General features: G+C 36.6%; 1 protein-coding gene across 1 annotated transcript; it reads left to right on the top strand.

The window, feature by feature from the left end:
• The first annotated feature begins 389 nt into the window (after positions 1-389).
• On the top strand, positions 390-12,616 carry LOC108682972. Its single transcript, XM_018172239.2, has 8 exons — positions 390-538; positions 6,033-6,149; positions 7,249-7,487; positions 7,682-7,834; positions 8,271-8,395; positions 9,401-9,875; positions 10,350-10,554; positions 10,822-12,616. Exons 1-8 carry the CDS (start codon positions 523-525, stop codon positions 11,631-11,633), a joined length of 2,142 nt encoding a protein of 713 aa, XP_018027728.1. The 5' UTR covers positions 390-522; the 3' UTR covers positions 11,634-12,616.
• The last annotated feature ends 1,058 nt before the right edge of the window (positions 12,617-13,674 follow it).

Genomic DNA, 13,674 nt, shown 5'->3' with positions numbered 1-13,674 from the left:
TGCGTTTCAAAAGTGAGATTAAACACCATAAACATCTCATCTAGTTTATTTTATTACGGTGCATCCATTTCTGACTGAGGTATGGCGTTCAAATCTATGGAATTTCAGCAAAGTTTGCTCATTATTTTTCCGCTATTCATTAGATACATGCTTGATACTGTCCTTCAAGAGTTCAAGTTAACTGTCGCAATTAAAATTAGGCAACAATCTTTCATGAACTTTTTAATTTCAATATATGGGAATAAACAAACGGAATATTGTTATTAAAGAACTCAATTTTTTAAACTTCTGGTAGCTATATTCAATTTTTATTTCAATTACAATTATTTAGTGAGAAGTAAGGTAAATCCACTAATACGAAGACAGTGAGAATGTTTGCTTCTCGAGGCTCGCCCTGAAATAGAGCGAACATTTCACTCACTTCATTTGGCAACACCGAAATTAGCGTTATAAACATTATATTTAAAACAAAAATTTGAAAATTGGCAATCCTTGTTGACTAAAAATAAAGCGGTTAATAATATGAGTGATAATTACGGTAAGTTCGAGTTTTTCAATCAAAATTGGAGCTTCTAAACTAGAATTTCCTGTATATGATCACTGAACTTGGCGAAACTTAACCTCTCACAGAGGATAGCGGGAATTACGAACTGTGAATTATGTTCATCCTCCAAACTTGTTGTTTTGAAGCTCTTATTTCAGCTTTCGCTCCCAGTATCTTCAGGAAATCTCATTTCTTTACCAAAGGGTGCTACGTTTAGGTAGGCTTGTACCTACCTTGTAGTTCTAGGCGATCGTTTGTCACAATCACAACCAACGTGGAGCTGATTTAGGCAGCACGTTATTTTATTCACATTGTCTTAGTTGGTTTCAAACTTTTCTTTGACTATGAAGGAAAGGGAGTGGCACTCACAAACAGCATAATGGTATAATCATCACTTAAGAGTTTTTAGCATCCAGGATTCACTAGGAATCAAGTTCACACTTCACTATGCTGGTCTAAATACTACATGCATATACAACTAAATGACTAACTTTCTCCTGAGTCCTGAATTATGAATATTAGTTATCTATAAGCATACCTAGGTAGTTAGCCTAAAGTTGAAATTAAGGCAGGATGATTGAGAGACGGTGGTCTTATAGTAGGTAGCTACATAGTGGCAAACCAGAGCTTTTTTGGAATCAGTTCATTTTTAATTTCCTCAGAAACTCAAGATTTAAACCAATTTCTTAAGTATGATAATGCTGGTATCCATGATACTTTACTGGTCTACTTATAGGACTCAAAAATGAACTTGAGGGAGAGTCTAAAAAATTCTCTGCTTTGTCACTATGGGTAGCTATTAACCTTTTACCGGAAAATGTTGATACATTGCTGTTTCATTGAGCCGTACAACTGTTGTACCTAAACAACCATAACTCATGCACCCGTTTATACTTTATAGCCGTATGTTCACTTTTGTTCAGCGACCATACCGCAGCTGTAGCCGCGCATTTGCAGCCGTATTCCAAGTGGTACTGTGGTAGTACTGCTGCTGTAGCCACATGTCCTCGCGATCGCTGTTCTTCATATCCATTGTGTTTGCTCACTTTGCTGCTACAGATGCCTCACGAGTCACGGTCAGTCTGACTCTGACTGTAGGTTGTTTAGGTACAATGACTGTACTTGGAATAGTGGCATAGTCTTACTCGTCGACATAGTGGCAAAGCAGAGAGTTTTTTAGACTCTCCCTCAAGTTCATTTCTGAGTCCTATAGGTAGACCAGTAAAGTATCCTGGATACCAGCATTATCATACTTAAGAAATTGGTTTAAATCTTGAGTAAATGAGGAAATTAAAAATGAACTGATTCTAAAAAAGCTCTGGTTTGTCACTATGCTCGTCGATGATATTATTCCAAGCCCGTTGCCGTACTGCGGTTGAAGATGACTGTGACCGTACCGCTTCTTGATGGAAATTGTGACAGTATCGTAGAATCGTACTGATGACCGTACCGATGATAACTCCCGGTGCATAGTGGCAAAGCAGAGAGTTTTTTTAGACTCTTCCTCAAGTTCATTTTTGAGTCCTATAAGTAGACCAGTAAAGTATCTTAGATACCAGCATTATCATGCATAAGAAATCTGTTAAAATCTTGACTAAATGAGGAAATTAAAAATGAACTGATTCTAAAAAATCACTGGTTTGCCACTATGTCCCGGTGTACAACTCAAACTTGAATTTCCTGATGACGTGCGTTATAATCGTTGTACAAATAGTGGCTTTCTCGCATTGTCTCACGGCTGAGTCGCAGCCGTAGTGTTGATGTTGATTTTCTTGACGTGCTCACTGGACTCATGACTGCTACGATAAGTCCAGGCATAGTGGCAAAGCACAGTTTTTTAGACTCTCCCTCAAGGTCATTTGTGAGTCCTATAAGTAGACCAGTAAAGTATCCTGGATACCTGATTCTAACTGATTCTAAAAATTCTGTGGTTTGCCACTATGAGTCCAGGTTTCTCGCGACAGTCAATGTTTGAAAACGGTAACACCACAGGCCTCACGGCTGCGGCCGTTAAATACAGTCCGCTGACTGCAGACTGTGCTTGCGTGACTGTCACCTTCGTAAAACCAATGACCTTTGGTACCAATTTTGAGGTCCTTATATAGGGAGCAGTCGCGCACAGACGCACAGTTAAGCCTGTACCCTCGAAGTGATGCCTCATTCCTCAAATGGAATGCCCCTTGCGCTGAGCTTGCCAACGTTCACTGTAAACTAACTCCTTCCAATGGTCTCAAAACAACTGCGCCTTACACACTTGCTATACTGCTGTGGTTCCCAAAGTGGGCAATATTGCCCCCCCTAGGGGTGGTGGAAATATTTTGGGGGGCGATTAGGAAGTTTGGGGGGCAGTAGGGGGGTGGCAGTCCAAAATTAAAGTCAGAAGTTCCAACATTTGTTTGACAATTTGTACACAACACGTGCAGCACATCACGACTCCAAGCAATGGTTTTTTTTCATCTAGATCTTTTTTTTAGCCTCTCCTGGGTTTACGTCTCAGACAAATTAATGGCCGGACTTGCGGCTGGTCTCACGGTCAATTTCCAAATTCAATGATCAAGAAATATCTCTAAACTAATGAACATAACTTGATGAAACTTGGTACATGTATTCACCTAACGGGAATGTTTAGCTCGTGAAATTTATTTTTAATTTTGCCTTCATTTGTATTTTCCATAGTTCTATGGCAATACGGGTGGAAATTCACAATGATCAAGGAATTTATTCCAAACTATTGAACAGATTTGAACGAAATTTTGAATTTGTAGTCCTAACTAATGAACGGTAATGTTTAGCTTGTGATAATTTATTCAATTGTGCCATTGTTCGCAAGTTTTTTTTTTTCATTTCACCTCCATTTGTGATTTAAACAGCAATACATGCTTAAATTTGCAGTAATCAAGAAATTTCTTCCAAAACTACTGAATAGATTTGAACAAAACTTAGTTTTTAAATACCTAATCAACGGTGGTGTTTAGCTTGCTACAATTTTTTCATGTCGCCATCGTTTGCGAGTTATACGGCTATACATAAACGGCTCTTGGTTGAGTCGGCTGGTAGAAAAGCAAGTCGTTCCTCCTATATCTGTATAACTCGCAAACAAAAGTAAAATAGAAAAATTGTCACAAGCTGAACATCACCGTTGGGAGGTTAGGTATTTATATATAAAGTTTCTTTGAAATCTGTTCAGTAGTTTAGAAGAAATTTCTTGATCGCCGCAAATTTAAGTGACAAATTATCCGGCAATACGGGCCGAATATAAGGAAGTGTGAAATCAAGAATGATGGTGGAATAAAAAAAACTCGCAAACGAAGGTAAAATAAAAAATTTTTAAGGTCTCGGATAAATTTACGGCCGGACCCGTGGCCGGTCTCACGGCCGAAAGGTTTTCTTAGTGTTTTTATGGATTTTTCTAGGTTTTTTTGTGTTTTTAATGGAACCTGTTCCTAACTGGACCTAACCTGCAAGTAATTTTTGAAGTTAAAAAATCACCGTTAGGTAGCTAGGAATGTATCTTCAAAATTTTGTTCAAATCTGTTTGGTAGTTTGGAAGAAATTCTTTGCTCACTGCGAATTTCGGCCCTTATCGCAATATAACTCATTAATGAAGGTGAAATTTAAAATTTTTTACAAGCTAAAAATCACTGTTAGGTTCTGATGAGTACATGTTCCAAGGTTCATTGAGCTGCGTCCATTAGTTTGGGAGATATTACTTGATAATTGAATTTGGAGATTGGTTGTGCGACCAGCCACGACTCCAGCCGTAAATTTGCCCGAGACGTCCTAGGTTTCTAGTGCCAAAACAGTTGAAACAGCTTAAAAACGTATTGGTTCACTGAATGGGGTTCTATTTGTGAAAAACACATTTGTGTTTAACCTTTATCTTTTAAAATTACAGCGTACTTAATTTCAAGAAAGAGGCGTATGTTTTTATATGTGTCTGTGGGGGCGCTAGAAATTCACTAGGGAGCCAAAGGGAGCGACAGCCTGAAAAAGTTTGGGAACCACTGTTATATTGCTTCGACCCGCATTCTCAACAGCTACGCATAATACATGTTCAATATTTCCCATGTCCAATATTACCTACTTTATTCACATTCATGGGCATTACTGTCTCATTAATGGGTGGCTTCTGCCTCATTTTCCAGTTTGGAGAGAAGTTACTAGATTTTGCAGCCTTCAAAAAATATGTTTCCACATTTTCTGTCAAATGTTAATTTTATCTATGTGCAGATACCAATAAACAGTTTTCTCAGTCTATATTCATCGTATATTTTTATACATGTTTTTTTTAATAGTCTAAAAAGTATTTATTAGTGCTTTGTGCATTGGGCAATTCTAATAATGGTGGTTAATATACTCACTATTGATATATCAATCCTGCTGGTCCACTTTTTTGGTCCAAAAATAACTGCTGAAATACAATGGAAGGTTAAGGTTTTTCTCATTGCCAATTTGTGATACATGATAATTTTACCAATGATTTTCAACTTTTTTCAGGCAAAAAAGGCCATTTTTCATAATTTCAACTCGAAATTGAGCCAGGACTGTTAAAATGGGTGAATAAATACACTACCATGGGCATTTTCATCTCATTCATGGCATTGCCATGGGCCAGATGTAACAGCAAAGATATTAGTGCTGGTGGAAAATTTTTAGAGAAATATTTTCTAAGCTACAGGAAACAATAATTTACCCATGTCAGTTTTTGCATTTTGTCTCCAATTTTACCCTAAATGTAACAAGGAAAATTGGCTTCTCGTTATGGACAATTTAGCCATTTTAAATTCATTCTGACCAATCTCAATCTAATTGTCATTTATCATGTAAAGTAATATTCTATGTATAAATGTTGGTCAAATTATGTCCAAATTCTATTTCGCATTTCATAAACCAATTGCAATTACTCAGAGAAGTTGATGCAGCTGGAAACACAACTGCAGAAGTGTCTACTTGTAGATTAACAAACTTCATTTTAGATTGAGAGATTTTTTTCTGAAATTCAAGCACATAAACTTTTTCAAGTCAGTGCTTACAACTCTTTGGACCTAATTTTTGGTGAAAATTATTGGTGGAGTTTGTGCTTCTTAATTAATGAAATATATTAATGTGGGCATTTACTGGTGCAGGTGGTACTTGAGCTAGTGAACTGAGAGTGATAACTAACATCAATTCACTGAGATTAATAAACTTAGACAGACTTTGTCAAAAATGTGCTGTTCCCATGAGACTGAAGCATTCAGGGGTATATCAAGCTACTTGAAGTGAACGCTTGAAAGCATTTAATATTGAGAACTGCAATTGTACATCATATTCAAGGAGTTCAAACTCATTTAGTTATTATTATAGGCCTTTTAAATCTTGAACTAAAAACATTTATCAATGAACTAAGTAATTCAATTGCACATAAAAGGTGAAATTGCTATTTTGACTGCTTGGTATAAGCACCTGCTTTCCACCGCCCTGTATATAACCATTTGTTTTCTTGCAGAAGAAGGCTACCTGGATGATGCCAGTTCCTTGGAGTGCATTGAACATGCTGAGCAGAAGAAAGTGCGGTACTTGCAAAAGTATAAGAAGGAGTGGGAGTTGGATTACAAATTCAGAGGTTTGCTGAACTTTACTCGAGTTGACCTTGAATATGTGATTAAATATTATTTGCAACTTTATAGATGTGGCATGACTGATAAATTTGCCATTTGAGATAATAAATGACAATTGGTTTCATATGTGGTTGGATATAAATTATTTACACTAGTGTAGTTTTTCTTAAAGCACTAGTGTTGCTTTATCATTCTTGCAAATTCTATGTTATTTGCAGAGAAGGCAGACAACTCTTAAGTAAGGAAAAAATGTGGGTTACCACTTATGTCTGCTAGCTACCACTAACCATGACACTGAATAGTGTATTAGTGTTCCTAAACAAATGTTCTAATGATATACAGTGGGGGGAATAAATATTCGTACACTTGAAAAATCGTATTTTAATGTATGTAAGTACACAAACTTAACAGGAAAAGTGATTTAAATTATGTATAGAGACGCATAGTATTTTTGCATTGAGATTTAATTTCTTTTGATAGTATTTTTGAATACTATGCGTCTATATACATAATTTAAATCACTTTTCCTGTTAAGTTTGTGTACTTACATACATTAAAATACGATTTTTCAAGTGTACGAATATTTATTTCCCCCCACTGTATTTCATTAGCTAATTCAATCAATTACATTAGATTTCTCCTTATTCTTCTTGTACTCTTTATTTTTCCATGCCTTTTTTATAGCCAGGTGGCCAGTATACTTGCCGGTTAGTACTTTGAGTAGCAATATAAAATTTGAATTTTTTTCTTAATTCGTTAGAAGATACCTAAATAAATGCCTCAAGTTGAAAAGAAAAAGATTTTATACCCTCCAGGGAATTAGCTGAGTAAATAGGTTAATATATGGAATTACATTAACCCAGCATCTTGATGGATCCTTTAGGAGCATGAGTAGCTAAAATATGTGGGTACAATTGATTTAAAACTGATTCTTGTAGTGTGCCTACCTCTAAAAGCGTTGAATCAGCTATGTAGTGAGTGAATGATTTTTTTTTGTTCTAGTGAAATATTAAAAACAGTTTTTGAAGGAAGAAGCTGGTGCCTGTAATGTTTTTTAAAACTCTTCTATCAAGTGATTTTCATTTTTTATTACACTTCTTGCAGACTGGCTGGAGCCCATACAAAATGATCCCTATTCAGCATACTGCAATGTTTGCTGCTCCTCTCTCACTGCTCGTAAGAAGGACCTCATGGATCACGGGGAAACTCGCAAACACAGGAAAAATCTTGTTTACAAGCGAAATAACCCTGCACTCTACCATAAAATGATGCAGAATATCCGTGAGGTGGATGCAAACGTCATCATGGATAAGAGCATCCCATGGCAGCCTGACGCAATTAAGGTAGTGAAATTGTTTAGTTAACTGGCCCTCTTGACGGTCGGCTTAACCTGAAGTCAGTCTGGAGTATCATGTAATTTCAGCTGCTGGTGAATCCAATATCGTCTTCTGGTCAGAATGGAATATTAGGTCATAAAATTTAAATTCGTAGTTAATTTTGGTACTTTCGTTTTTTTATTAATAGTATAATTTTGCAGTGTCTTATTAGCCAAGTGGAGCAGCAACATGATCTGTTCTACGACGCCAACGTAAAGAAGTCCATGCTGTTTGCTATCATCAGTGCTGAGATGAATAAAGCTGGATTTCTGTGTGTGCCTTCAGAATGTCAACGCAAGTGGGAAAGTCTTAGAGTAAGAACTCTCTTTTGATAAATTTAGTTTGAACTACTTTCACACTTTTCGTTTGGTGTAAACATAGAATAGGATCTTATATTTTCTTGGTTTATTATGTTTAAAACTTTATTTTATTCTGAGTAAACGTACCTCTGCTGAGATGATCCATTATTCTGTTGTACAACTTAATTATCTTTCTCCTTGTTCCACTTGAGCTTTGATGTTCATAAACTTTTTGCTCAATTTCATGTACAATGTAATTGATTTAATTCTCAATTCATTAGCTACCATATTTTGTCGAATGTTCACTGGCTTCAGTATCTCTAAACATACAAGTTAGAAGCGGTGCAATTGAATTTTTTATTCATGAGGGGGTTGTCAGTTTTTTATTATATCACACATTATTGATTATAATTTTTTTACATATTTAAGTAATTTTAATTTTTGTTCACAGAAAAGCTATGAGCGTGTGTTGCAGTATCAAGTAAAAGGGGAGTTCAAGTCCAGGTTCCCATACTTTAATATGATTCATCGCTTCCTGGCTAAAGATATTGATCCTCTTGGAATGAGGGAGAAAATGTAAGCGTTCACTGACGAGCTTCATTTGTAGCTTAGCTAGTGTTTAGTTATTGGATGAATAACCCCATACACATAAGGGATCATTTGCATTGCTAAAAAGAATGTTCGTGAAATTTCATTGCATGTGTAGTAATTTAAATGCTCAGTTCCGAAAAATGATGATAAAATCCATATAATACAGGGTGTTTCAGAATTAAGTAACCCTTTTAATTTGTTAATAAATAAAAAACTAAGAACGTTATGAAGTTGAAACTTGTTTTATTTAAAAGAAGAACATTTTCATGGTAATATTGTATCATAGTTACGTCATTATCCTGTATAGCTTGCTAAATTTGTGTTTAATTATCAAGCCTTAAATTTTCATCATGATTCGCTACAGCAAAGATGAAAGAACAAAAATTATCGCTACAGTCAATAACGATGTCAATAACAGAAGTTCAACGTGATTACAGGATCCATTTCAAAACAAGGATCCTTCAAAAAACACATTTAAATATCTTTATCGAAAATTTGCGGATATCAAAAATTTGCACTCTCGTCAGAAACACTAATGAAGGTTATGCAAGCAACGAAGAGAAGAGCCCTATTTTGTCAAAACAATTGTGGTGGGCATTTAAAAGATATTATATTTAAAAACTAGGATACAATATTACCATAAAAATGTTCTTCTTTTAAATAAAACAAGTTTCAACTTCATAACGTTCTTAGTTTTTTATTTATTAACAAATTAAAAGGGTTACTTAATTCTGAAACACCCTGTATAATGTGGCCTTAATGTGTTGTTAATGCTATTACCAAACATTATATTTCTTGTGTTCGTTGTTGTACTGTACAGAAGATGCTATCAGCTGTTTGTGAAATTAAATGTTCACTCACACTTAAATTAAATGTTCACTCACACTTAATTAAATGTTCACTCACAGTACATCCGGCGGCTCAGTCCCCCTGTTCTTGAACCTATTGCTGCTTCCTGTGTGACGCTGATTGATCTGTGTTTGTTGACAGGTTGTGCCAGAAGCTTGGTCGTCCATATCACCCAAATGATCCTTTGATATTAGATGGAAACTTGGATGGCACTGAGTACCGCACAACAATCATCAGCTCGAAAAGAGATCCACTAAGTGTCTCCATCAACAACACGGACACCACCACAGAAATCACTATCAGTTCGTGTGATTTAATTGACGAAAATGAAGATTTAGAAAACGACAGAATTGTGGGAATTAATGCTGATGACTTGGTACAACTTGAGATGGAAAATCATTTGGACGCTGAACGTTTTCTTGAAGAAGGTCAAATTATTGACGAGCGAGAAATTCCAGCCTTTGGAACCCCAATAAAAGTTGGGCCTGATGAAGACTTGGTCGTGAGGGAGTGGGAGGAAGGCGCCGTCGATGCCTTGCTTGCCGTCATGGGCGAGATTAATTTCAGCGCTGACATGATGCTGGCTAAAGGAAAGTTCCAGGATTCTTTCTGGGAGGTGAGTATCTGTGCTACGTAGTCTTTGGTTCTATGTAATGTGTGGGAACTTTCTGAAGCGCTAGATAGCCTACTACCGTTGCTACAGCTTACGTGTGGAATTGATCCAGAAGCTTGAGATATTTTAAGAATGTATCCTTGAAGACTAGCACGCATTTCTTTCAATTAACTGTGGTTTTACTACTTCAAATTCTTTGCCTCAGTACAATAAACTGTAAAAGTTTTATTGAAAACTATTGTAGATGAACATTTATATTATGTGGCGAAATACGAATACCTGGTCATTGGGTTCGCTGTCAGCAAATTATGGGGCATAGATATATAAATGTATACAAATTTCTCGGTTTACCTCGAAAGCTGTGTGGAAACAATGAAGGTTAGATTGATATGAACTTGCTTTCCTTGAGAAAAAATACAAATTTTGAAAGTAGGCGCGCATCAATAATCGAATTAATTTGGAGTTTCGTTTTTTCAGGAAGTCTCTCATAATTTACTGAAGCGGTATTGTGAAGTCTCATCGCTTGAGTGTCGCTACAAATGGCGACAACTGCTTGGCCAATACAAGCGCATGTTTGAACGTCGCCAGCGCCTGGGCGGTCGTAAGAACACAACAGTGTCTTTCAAATACTATGACTGCGTCGGGAGAATACTTGAGAAAATACACAGTGTCAAAACTCCAGGTAAGTTTTCTTAGGTTCTGGCTCCACCAACTTTTCCTGCCAAATAAAAAAAAATTGTGAGATCCTTGATGTTTATAATGTTATGGTCAAAATACAAACAAAAATGTCTCTTCTAGCACATTTGATGTTCATAAAAAAAATTAGTTCATATGAGTGGTACTTTGTATTTGTTTCAGAAAGTTATCCTAGTTTTTTCTATCGGATTTTGAATAGAGTTTGAGCTGCTTTCCCAAATCTTATATAATTCTAATTACATTTTTCAATCAGGCGTCTCAAGAATAAAGCGTAATTTAGACGATACAAGCTCGGAAGACATGCATCCTGCCAAGCGACGCCAGATGAGAGCGGGACGTGGCAGGGGCCAGAGCCGAAACTCGTTCTCCTCGGATCATTCAGGCAGTTATTATTCCCCGTCTGTTGCACACAATAATTCACGCACTGCCACTCAAATAAAGAAAAATCATGGGCAATATGTTCGTGTGTCCGGTATTGCAGAGCACATCAAGAAAGAGAAGGAGGATGTTCCTGACGTAGATGACGAAGATCACCTTATGAATGAAGCTGATGATATGGAGGATGATGAAGCAGGGCTTGATAACGGTCTAGTTGGCGAACCCAAACTTAGTATCAAGTTAATGCAAACAAATTTACTACGCGTAACACAGAGAATTGAAATGCTTGAAAAAGAGATAGCTAAAAAGAACGATAGTCTATGTCGCAATGTGGATCATCATTCCCAAGGCCCTCAGATGATCGATCTACTAACAAAAATTCTCCTCGAAATGAAGAAGATGAACTCGACGACGCATAAATGTTGTAACGCTGCGTGTGGCAATAACATTGCAGACAACGGGGCCGCTAATACAGGCCCTGACGTGCCCTCTATAATGACCATCACATCCGACAGCGCTGGTTTGCCCTCGCTCCACTCATCAACCAGCAGCAGTGAATGCACCAATAAAAACACAATCGCCGACTCCGTTCCGTCTAGTCTCGCAGTTTCGCCTTGCAAATTTACAAAAAATACACGAAGTATAAATGAAAGTGATAGTTTAAGAAAACTTGTTACTGGTTTATAGTGCATTGTTCTCTAGATGTAACATCTGCTAGTGCACTTGTGTTCTGTTGAACACTTGATAACGACTCGTGGTTTTGTACGTTTAAGCATTATGATGTGAAGAAGTGTCCTACACCTAATTTCTATCTGCGGTTGTGCTCTCATTATTATATCGTGCACGACAAGTTACATAGTTATGCGAGAGATGTCGTGAATTTAGTATTAATTTTATTCTCTAGATTGCTTTGAAGGGGTTAACCATTTATTCTGAAATTCTAGGTTGTATCTGTTGTTGTTTTGTGGGATATAACGAAATCAGATCTCTAATAAATAATTTATTAAGAAATCAACTAAAAGGGATAATATAACGAACTCGTCACAGTCCATTAAAAAGTAACACTTGTGAGCAGCCACTTTAATTTAATAAACTTCATTGAGCTACAGGCATTTGCACTAGAAAACGGCGGTGATTTTCATAGTACAGACTTGACTTCTCACCAAACATGACGAGTCCACCTAAGTTTACGATAAATCGAAATTTCATACACCCTAATCTCTCAGAAATGTCAATTGTATCGTTAAACTGAACTTTGTTGGTTACAGTTTAATAGGTAAACGATGAACTGAGTTGTTAGAATAAGTGTCCTCAAGAAGTTGAAAAAAATAATCAAATACGAAAAAAATTAGTCTGGATTTCGCTTTACATGGAAAACATCCTGGTGTTAACAGACATATTTGACATGCCCAAGTGTGAAATGGGAAATACGGGGATAAACGTCGGCCCCCATTCTCGATTTGACAACGTTTATTATTTAATGGGAACATGGGAAAATCTATATTTCTCAGAGCGATGCTTTACGTCATTTGTGGTTGCTCGAACAGCAATTGTCCAAGCGATTGTCGAATCGTTTTACATGAATCGCACGTTACTTACTTTTTTTTACTTTCTTGGTTTATACCACAATGCTGCACTTATCAGCCTTATTACATGGAAAGGAAAGTTGTGTTGAACTCCCTTAATAGAACCCTACTAAACCCAACTTGACGCGCGTATATTTTACACACCTCGAATTGTTACGATGAAGACGTTTGCTTTAGATCGAAGTCATATGACGAGATACAGTCAATACAATCTATTTGATAACAGTGCTGTGCAGTGTTCAAATCAAAGCGATAATCAGGTTACCTAAAAATAACTTCATTCATGTTGTAAACCAAGTACACTCAAAATTACCATTATACGCAGCATAATCAGACTGAAATTAGAAGATTTTAATACATTCAAATTATTCCTAAATCAATAGCAAGGGGTATTGTAAAAATTTCACATAATCAAACATGATATCACCACAGCGTATAAAACTGTCGAGTTGATGTAAAAACGTTGCTGATCAGCGTAGCAAACGAAGCTACGCAGTCTACCAATCTCACGACTAAGTTGTTCTACGAATTATCGATTTCTAACTAGTCCACTAAGAGAAGAGAAACTTTTTGCAGGTCAGTTTTAACGACGCTAAATATAATGGGAAGCTACAGGGTTCTACTCCAGGGCACACAATTCGAAAATTTGATCATGGCTAAACGCCTAGCGTAAACAATTTATTGGTCTTGTTCCCAGAAAACCGCGTCGTAAGAAGTTGGTTACCGAAAAAAATATATACCAGGGTCTATACTTTCAAAATAAGTTAAGAGATCGTAAGTTCATCAGCCAATCATTGACGGCCTTTCAAGCTAAATCTGCCAATCATAGACAAGAAAATAGAACGTAATTACTTACGTTCACTTAACGAGTTTTGAAGGTATGGCCCCTGGCATACATTTTCAAGACATGATTGAATCGTTTTACGGCTATAACTCGAGTAAAAATGAAATATTTCACTATAAAATCGGCGAAGAATGTAGTAACACCAATTTCACGAGAAGCTTCTATTAGTCTAGGTCCCATAAGCTACAATTTGCTAATATATTAGAATCATTTACCCTCAGCATGAATTCCTACGTTTGCTATCAAATTGAAATCTCAGACTGCCTCCTCAGATAAAGCAGTGGTATTTTATCCTCTC

The sequence above is a fragment of the Hyalella azteca genome, unplaced genomic scaffold (genome assembly GCF_000764305.2).
Source record: "Hyalella azteca isolate HAZT.00-mixed unplaced genomic scaffold, Hazt_2.0.2 contig16070, whole genome shotgun sequence".
NCBI lineage: Eukaryota > Metazoa > Arthropoda > Malacostraca > Amphipoda > Hyalellidae > Hyalella > Hyalella azteca.
Note: the sequence above shows the minus strand (reverse complement) of the source record. Positions and strands in the feature narration are given on the sequence as shown.

Coding starts and splice junctions, on each gene's coding strand:
- LOC108682972 (XM_018172239.2), top strand. Junction 6,150..7,248: donor GTTGGATTACAAATTCAGAG/GTTTGCTGAACT, acceptor CACTTCTTGCAG/ACTGGCTGGAGCCCATACAA. Junction 7,835..8,270: donor GCAAGTGGGAAAGTCTTAGA/GTAAGAACTCTC, acceptor TTTTGTTCACAG/AAAAGCTATGAGCGTGTGTT.